Here is a 9,727-nt window from a genome sequence, read left to right as displayed (position 1 = left end):
GAGTGCTCCGCTTCCATCTGCTCTTCTCTCTTCCTCTTCCTAGCAATGAATGCATCTTCTATATTCATGAAGCTTTGGGCTAAATGAACGAGTTCAACCATGGTTTGTGGTTGTTAATCATAGAGCTTATGGATGAACAAATCTGAACTAACTGCATTATGGAAGGTTGCTAACAACAACTTATCATTAATCTCGTCCACTGCCAAGGCTTTCCTGTTGAAGCGGGTAATGAAGGACTGCAAACTTTCATTATCTCCTTGCTCTATAATCAGCAGGCTAGACGAGGAGTGCTTATGTCTTCGACCTCCAATGAAATTATTGACGAACAACTTACTTAACTCTTCAATGGGCTTGAGGTTGTCTAGAAGGCCTGAAAAGAAAGAAAGACAAGATCAAAGGTGACTCGGATGAATCGGCCAAGAACCCTCCGATGCTAAAGTTAGTTTTCTTTCTAAAACTCAAGAATTCCAACTTTAGTAGTGTGGAAACTTACCTTCATTTGATATAACTAAGTCCTTTTATAGTGAGTTTTGGAGTGGTTACTTGTTTAGTAACTTCCCCAACGTGGGTGGAAGTTAGAAGGTTTAGACTTAACTTCTACAACTGCTATTGGATGTTAATAACTTAGTGGAAGGTTAGAGCGATGAGTAAAGATTTCACTCCCACTTCAAAATAGTAGAACATGGTTTGAATTATAAGCTTTCAAATAGAGATTTAGTTTGAAAATTACTAAGTGTTGGGTGGTCGTCTAGATGATTCCACTCTGAACGACCTTCCTGCACTTAGACCATCTTCTTCGGAGGCCTTCATAGGGTAAACCTCCATTGCAATTCTAAACATTTAATACATCAGGTGGACGACCTTTCTAGTCTTGGACGACACAATGGACGAACTGAAGTTGGTCAATTTTTTGGTTCGCCATCACCTTACATCCCATACAAAAGCTGGATAAATAAAAGGAGAGCATGCACATGTGTCATAGATTTCCAAAAGGCTATGAGCCCGTTTGGTACATATGTTTAAAAACTGAAAATTGTTGTTTGAAAACATTTGTTGGAATATGTGTAGATGAAAAATGTGTGTGAAAATACGTGTAATGTTGTTTAAAAACTGAAAATAGTTGTTTGAAAATAGAAACCAAACACCCCCTATGTCTCTATCTGCTTTTGCTAACACGTCCCGTCCACACATCCATTTGCTTCAAGGTATCTATGAAATATATGGACGGTCCATGCTCGGTGTGACAAATCTATTGCAATCAAGGCTAACAAGCACAGTTTTTACTTTTTATATGGAGTTGCAGTCTCTCCCCTCAAATGAAAAATTTATCCATACTTGCTTCTTGGCAACAATTGACAGTTGTCTTAGGACACATGTCTTCATGACCTTTATCCTTTGAACAATTATCAAGATGAGTTGCCGGATTCTCCTAGACTTTTGGCGTAATTGCCTAATAAGACCCAAATTCTTCTCTTTTGAATTTCAGGTCATTATAAGTTATAACTGCTCCTCCATAGTTCGAACAATTTCAGGTATATTAATCTATTTAACTCTTGAACATGTGTTTATTAACTAAGAGCTTAAATTTTAGACTAAAATATTGGTTATGTACCTCAAGTTTGCATGAATTTCGTTTTTCATCTTTAAATTTATGAAATGGTTTTTTTATTATAGTTTAAGAATTACAATTTTTCAAAATTTTAGGAATAAAAGAATTTCTGTTTGTAAAGTTTGAGACCATAAATTATAAGATATTCAATAATTTTAGAGAAAACAAAATTTTTAATTTTAAAAACAAAAAACGAAAAACGAGATTCATACAAATTTTAGGGACGGAAATAGTGTTTTAGCCTAAATTTTATTCTAAACACCAATGTCTCAAGCTAATGTCCAGATGGAAACTAGATTAGTTTTCGACGGTGACACTTTTTTTTTTTGTGTGTGTTATAAACAGGACCTCTTTTTTTGTAATGCAAATAGAGAGTAAAGCAAAAAATAAATGGAAATAAATTGCCAGCAGAGTAAGATAGCAAAACCGGCACCAATTCTAGATGCAGATTTAATTTATGCTCCCCTTATCTTCTTTAATCTCTTCCGGATCTTTACCTTCAAATTGCCTATTATAACTTGTAAATACGAAGGTCGTTTTCTCGAGTCTGCTTGCTCGAGTATTTGAAGATTAAGAACTGTGCTCTCTGGTGAATTTTCTCTACTGTGTCTTCCAACCTTGAGTAACCATATGGTCTCCTCAAAAGACTTGGTTTGCTTAAGAAATCCATGATAAAGTACAGATAGAGAGAGGGGTAAGGAAGACGTAGAAGCAACCTAGCTCGAAGCAATATTTATCTGAGTGTTGAAAGAAGAATTGGGGTGTGTCATATGGTGATGAAGCAGCGCTTGTGCACCAATATTTGGCAGACAAATAATCGAAGATAAAATAGACTCTGAGTGCACCAAATCAACATACTAGCATAGAAATGAGTAGAAGGTAAGAGAGGATATTTATTCTCAATCAAATATTTAGTAGAAGGTAATAAGTCACCCTATATCAGTATATCAATGGAAATTTGAGAGAGAGAGAGAGAGAGAGAGAGAGAGAGAGAGAGAGAGAGAGAGAGAGAGAGAGAGAGAGAGAGATTCTTTATTTCTATCGTTTTTTTTTAATAAAAGAAAAGGTAAATTGAAATTTAAAAATTAATAATAATAACTGTAGAGTACAGAAATTCCAATAAGGTAATTGCGCCACGTGTCATACCCATGACCAAGAAAGGCCATTATCATGCCGAGGAGACCACACCCTTGGACGATAAGGTCACATCAATAGCACGTCAGCAAAGGAGGTCGTACTGGAGAGAAGCTGTTTCGGGGAAGGAGTTAGCACTGACATGACTGAAAGGATGGTGGCTGCCACCACATTTAATGCATCCCACTAAACCTCCTGGCTGCATTTTATGTAGAGAAGACCCCTGAACAGTGTTGTCTTGGCTCTCTTAACTCACAAGGGATTTGGAAAGGTGCCTGATGGAACAAGCACTCAAGTAGTGGACTGGATGATCAACAAATGGAGGGTCAAGATCATCTGAGGGGAGCTATTTAGTATAAGGGACCCTCCGGGGAAAAGGGGTGGTGAGAAAATCAGAGAAGAAAACATTGTAGTAGTAAGAACTGTACTAAGATCTGAGTCTAAGAGAAAGATAGGCTAGGATCATTCTCCTCAGACGTTGCCGAGGAGGGTTTCTTTTGCATAAAATCTTGTTCTCCTTACTTTCCTGCTATCTTTTATTCACTGCGGATATTCTGTGATCCATTAAAGCCTAGCTTTTAAAACCACTCTTTAAAATTCTTTGTATTGGGCGCTTTGAGCCTTAATCCATTCATCTTTTGGGCTTAAGAACCAAAACCTACCCCTACAATAATAATAATAATAATAATAGAAGAAGAAGAAGTCTATTTGAGAGAGAGAAAGATCATTTCTTTATTTCTAAGTTTCTAACACTCTTTTTTGATTGGTTATAAATAAATAAATAACACATTTTTATTATCCAAAGTAAAGGTAAAATAGAATTAAGAAAAAAAAATATGTACAGCTTATAAAGTCATCTATTCCAAGTTGTGAACCCTAAATAAATAAATAGCTCGACTTAGGCTTAAGACCATCATGGTAAGAAATAAGAGTAGTATTATCGATTTTTTAATTTCTTTTTGATACATTTTCAGTGAGGAATGGAAATTTATTGAAACTCTCTTCTTCTTCTTTTTCTTTTTTCTTTTTTTAATTTGATAACTACAATAAAGAATGAGAGATTTGAACAATTGAGCTACACAAGACTTTTGGCTAATGAAACTATTACGAATAAGTAATTATGTTAAGTAAAGTTACTTTTAGGTTTATTTATTTTACATCAAAGTAGTGACCTTTTTGTTCCTAAAAAAAAAAGTAGTAACCTTTTTTTTAATCAAAGAATATTTATTTTAAAAATAATAATAATCTCTCTTTTGCCAAAAGGTATACCCTTCACCAAGATAATGCATCACGTCTTTCGCAGGACAATGTTGAAGTTGAGCCATTTGATCATGTGTTCGATGCCGTAGGGCCCTGTCGTATTTACAAGAAAGTCAGATATGGAGATTATCCGAGGCAATCCATGAAGAGGAAAGAATGAAATCCTCTCTGCATTCCACGTCACAGTCATGACTCATGACGCATGACTGCTTTGTAACATAAACATTACTACTATATTTGTTATTTTCTTGTGTTGTAACTATGCGCAGCTGTGTAATGAAGACCACTGTTTAAAAAATGGTAAACTACATATTTAGTCCCTAGTCTTTACACCATATTTCAATTTAGTCCTTAACTTTTCAATTGTGTTAATTTGGTCCTTAACCTTTTAATGTCGTGTCAATTTAGTTTTTGCCATTATATATTAGATAAATTATTTACATAGCAAATAGCCAAAATAAAATTTTAATTTATTATCACATCAACAGAAGTTAATTTTTTATTTTGGCCATTAGACATGTCATTAATTTTCATCCAAAAGATAACTGTAAGGATTAAATTGACACGGTAAAGAAAGGTTAGGGACCAAATTGACACAATTAAAAGGTTAGAGATTAAATTAAAATATGATGTATAGGATAGGGACCAAATACGTAGTTTATCCTTTAAAAAAACTTCTTTTTCCTGAATGAAGATTACTAATTAAATTTTTTTTTTAATACAAAATAAAATTACTAATTTAGCATAATTGAAGTTTATATATATTTGAAACTCCCTCCTGGAGACTTGAACCCCAACTCTTGCCCCCAACACCTACAAGCATTTATACTTATGAAATAATTATCATACTTGTAAAATAATCACCGCACTAAAGGTGCATGGTAACTATTTAAATCTTTTTTTTTTTTTGAGAAACGTGACTATTTTAAATCTTGATTACAATAAAATACCTCTTTTTTATATAATAGTATTTCAAACTTATAGTCTCTTCCATAATAATTGCTTTTATCATCAAGTCAAGACAGCAATTCATTTTTAGTATAAGGGGCTCAAATCTCTTTTTAGTGTAAGCAAGATTCGAATCTTAGATCTCTGGTTAAAATAAAAATAAAAAATAAATAAAAAATAAAAATAAAAAAACTTTACCAGTTTTGAGCTATCATTGAAACCCCCGTTACAGTAGAAGACTGAAATAACTGTTTGCGCTATTCTTTAAAACCGCTATATGGCAATTTTTTTGAGCAACAATCAGACCAAGATTATAAGGAAAGAAAAATAGGAAAAATATTGCACGTCAAAGCTCACCAAGATGTCGTATATTACCAACCAGGTTTGCTTCACAGTGTTAGCAACAACTAAAACCATACATATCACAAAATTTCAGGCTAACTGCTAATACCATAATATTAACATCAGATTTAAGTAAAAACAAACAAGAATTCTGGGCAGCTTCCCTAAATCCAACAGTGAGGACAAGCCAGGGGAGAGATGTTCCAAAAAGAACACTACAAAACGTATGGATTTAGTGGCAGCAAAAAATCCCACTCACAAGCTAAAAGCTAATTGAACTACATTCCAGTTCTGTCTGTTCATGATCCATTGGCATTCTCTCTCTAGTTTTACCTATTCGGATGTCCATTGGCATCCTCTCCTGCACCTGAATTATTTTGACTAGCAGCCTCAGGTGGAGGACCTCCTAAAAGCAAAGGAGCCTCTTTCTTTTCAGTACTGGGGCTCTTATCAGTGGAAGGGTTTGCAGCCCAAGCTCTGAGAGGAGGTTCAAAATGCTTGCTGGCAACATCAGGTGGTGGTGCATCTTCCCCAGGAAGAACAAGAAGCCCCTTCTCTTTCAAAGAGGATGGCTCATTGTAACAAGTATTCCACAGGGAGTCAACAAGGTGCCTCTCCTCCCTCACAGCCCCAAGATCGTCAGGTGACATCAAGCTGATACCATTGATCCGTTCTTGGAGAAGTTGTTTCAATTTCTCATCTTCACCTAGGCTGCCATTGGCCCCTTTTGTCTCTTCTCGAGCAAGCTCAAGAAGGCCCTTAAGGGCAGCTTCTCGTACCTCTGCATCTTCACTGGAGGCAAGGTGCATCATTATGCGAGGAAATCCTAGCTCACTTGCCACATTGCAATCTGAAGCATTCTCATGTAGCAGGTAATGGATCAAGTTGAGGGCTTTCCTGAAAGGTGGTTGATCTTGTAAGAAATTAAGAGTGGAGAAACTAACTTAATTGAGAGATAAAATACAGCAAATCATATATGCATGCCAATGTATACTATAACCAAATATTTGAAATTGGCTTCTCTCCCTCAAATCCATAATGTTTTTCTTCTAACAATGAAATATCAGACTATATATTCATTTCAGACTCAAAAAGAAAATGACCATATAAACTGATTAATTTTTACATTATTACCTTTGAAATCTCACATTTTCAGAACCTAAAGCATCTTTCAAGGCTGCATAACCATTTGCTAGACGGAATGCTGTAACACCTGGTTTGTTATGCCGGATTAAAGCTGAAGAGTCAACCCCAAAGCAAAATTTACAAGTATATCAGTCTAAGCCCAAGCAATTATATGGTTAACAAAAAAAGAAAGTTCATCATAGAACTAAAGTCACTCACAAGATATTGCCCCAAGTGCTTTGGTTCGAACAGTCACATCAGGGTCTGAAGTAAAATTAGAAAGGAGAGGTTCTAAACCATTTGCTTCCATGACTAGTTGTTGACTACGGGGATTGTTCTGGACAATAGTTGTTACAACTTCTGCAGCCTTTGCACGAATATTTGAGTGGGAGTTTTTCAGGTAACCAAGGAGAGGAACCAAACCACCAATTGAGTGAAGATCTGTCGCATAAGCATTAACAGCCAAAACATGAGGCATACTCTTGACACAACTAAGAACAAAGGATAGGAAAAGTGTGCACAACAAGTATATACAAGTAGCTAGCTACACAAAAAACCAACCCTTCAAATTCTCTTTAACTCAACTAAAGCAGTAGTAAGACTATAAGACAAAGGAAAGAAAAAGTGTGCAGAACAAGAATATATAAATGGCTAACGAAATTTTTAAAAAATATGACACCTTAAATTTTCTTGAAAGTGACTAAGGCAGAAAGAAGACAGAGGAACAAAATAGTGGAAACAACAGGTATACATACATACATGTGTGTGTGTGTGTGTGTGTATACATACATATCTCTATACTTATATATATACATATATATAATATGTATACATACATATATCTATACATAGATATATGACACCTTCAATTCTCTTGAAATCTACCAAATCAGTAGTAAGACAAGAGGGAGAAAAAAGTTTGAGCAAAGGCAGTGGCTAACAAAACAAAAAAAATGACACCTCAAGTTATTATATGCAATGCCATTTAGGATAAACCAGCAATGGCTCAAACACTATCCATCAATCCTTAAGAAAAGGGGGGCAAAGTACTGGTGTTAGTAGCTTTATATCTCAATAGATATAAAGAGTGAGGTAGAAGAACCCACTCCAGAAAGGATATATCCCGTGGAAATATTGCCAATTCCCAAATAACTTAACAATACAATGTATTGATTTTTTTTTTTTTTATTATAGGCAAAACTTCCATCTAGTACTCTAGTGCTGGGATGAGACAAGATGCGGAAACATGGTCAATCTTGGACACATGTGACATGTTCGCATGATGTCGCATCTAGAGCACTAAAGCATTGGACACAAGCCAAACCCGTTAGTTATATACCTAATAGAAGTAGATGACAATGACATTTTTTAAGATAAGACTTGTATGCGTCAAGCATCCAAGAACACATAACAATAACAACAAGACACATTTATCGATCAAGATAGTCACATTACACTCAATGCACTCATTCACACATAATAACTTAAGCAAGCACCAAAGACATAAGCAACTGCATTCCCAAATTTCTGATCACATTAGAAGTAGTTCACAAAAACAATGCAAAAACTTTACCATTGGCCATGTCAATAGACTCCACGTGCTCTTGTAACTCGTCCAACATATCTACCAGTTGACAAACAACAGAACCCAAACCGAAATTAATATATAACTAAAACAAAAAGGAAAACTTGATTAAAGATAAAAATAAAAAGCTAGGCTTTTGTGATATATAATACCTTCGATATCAGCAGATGTAACTCCTTGGGCCTCCAAGACTTGCTCAGGAGTTTGCATAACAAGAGTTATCTCTTTCATGCGCTTAACAACATCAACACTCTGTGCTTGCATAGCCTCCATGAACCATTTTCGATCCTCCTCGCTGATAATATACATAATGAATAAAATTAATCAACACCCATTTAATTCAAATTGACCATTATTGCAGCAATTAATACAAATTTCACTTATAACCTCGATTATAACCTAAAGTTGCCTCCTTTACTCTTTCCCATGTTTCTAATACATACAAACCCAAAGAAATTTTAAACTCTAGATTAACAACAATTGTGAAGGAACAAGAGGGGTACCTTAAATTGCGACTGGGGTTAGTGCCATCGGAGTGTGCGAGGCTCCACTTGAGCAATCCATCCCAGTTGGGTCCTTCTTTAGCCATTAATGCGATTAACAATAACAATACAAACAAAGACAATCTTCTTCTTCTTCTTCTTCTTCTTCTTCTTCTTCTCTAAGATACAGAGGAAAAGGCTTTCAAGGCTTTTGCAATGCGATTGTAAAGTTGTATATGTAGCAGCGAAAGGAAGGTTCGCGAAACCCCTATAGATTTCGAGCGAGCGGTGGAGAAGTGAAACAAAGAAGAAGGACGACTTTGGTTTGTTTTGGTCTACTTGGGTTTTTACGGGACTCGGGCTGGTTAAGGTTTTGAGGCCCAACTACGTTTAGACATTGATTTGTTTTGGAATAAAGGCACGGCCCGTGACGGCTAGCTAATGAGGTCTATTCTACAATATACACTATTAAAAAAGAAAGAAAATCAGTATCACACTTTTATACCATTATTTTTTTTGGTTTGTTTTCATTTTGGTTCTTGAAGATTTTCATAACAACCACTCTGTGATGTATGCATCCAGCTTTAGCTTGGCTTTAGCTTGATTACTAGTCATCAGATCTTCAAAACTTGATGATAATAAAGAACTTGATTACAAAACCATAGGTGTACGTACAGCTCTCTAAACTTATTTAGGTCGTACCAAATGCCCTTTCATACTTTAGCAAGTAGAGCTTGAAATTATAGAGATTTAGCGACTTATTGGACCTCATTTGGATTCAAGATTTGCTATTCTTGATTGATCGAAGAGCTATTGAGAGGCTATCGAGCCACTCTTGATCGATCAACTAGCTGTCAAGGTAGGTAACAAGATTCTAGCAACTTTTGTTCTATTTAGTTGTTATGGGCTTGAGTTTTGGACTTCAAATACACTCTAATATTCATTCACGGTTTGCCAACCTACATCTTGTGGACCTAACATTTTAGAAATTAGATTATTACAACTATAAAAGAGAAATAAATAAACTTCTTTCAAAATTTTATATACTCTTGGTGGTTGAATTTTATTTAGAGTATTTTTTAAATTTCTTGAAATTTTGGCAATAGAGATTCACGAGAGAGAGAGAGAGAGAGAGAGAATTATTTCAATGTACTTAATCCTTATAGTGTGTCACATGACACCAAGAGAATAATTATATAATACAATAAAAAGGTGTCCACTTTTTTTTTTTTTTTTTGAGGA

The 9,727-nt window shown here is 35.2% G+C and overlaps 1 protein-coding gene across 1 annotated transcript; it reads right to left on the bottom strand.

Annotated features, from left to right (window-relative positions):
- Nucleotides 1-5,304: 5,304 nt before the first annotated feature.
- LOC142610734 (uncharacterized) lies at nt 5,305-8,807 on the bottom strand. Its single transcript, XM_075782659.1, has 6 exons — nt 8,507-8,807; nt 8,156-8,298; nt 7,992-8,042; nt 6,638-6,859; nt 6,428-6,530; nt 5,305-6,190 (listed from the first exon to the last, which is right to left on the bottom strand). The coding sequence occupies exons 1-6, from the start codon at nt 8,590-8,592 to the stop codon at nt 5,623-5,625; spliced, it is 1,173 nt and encodes a 390-aa protein (XP_075638774.1). The 5' UTR covers nt 8,593-8,807; the 3' UTR covers nt 5,305-5,622.
- Nucleotides 8,808-9,727: the final 920 nt, after the last annotated feature.

This window comes from Castanea sativa, chromosome 9 (assembly GCF_040712315.1).
Source record: "Castanea sativa cultivar Marrone di Chiusa Pesio chromosome 9, ASM4071231v1".
Lineage (NCBI taxonomy): Eukaryota > Viridiplantae > Streptophyta > Magnoliopsida > Fagales > Fagaceae > Castanea > Castanea sativa.
The sequence above is the reverse complement of the archived record's forward strand: the minus strand, read 5'-3'. Positions and strand labels throughout refer to the sequence as shown.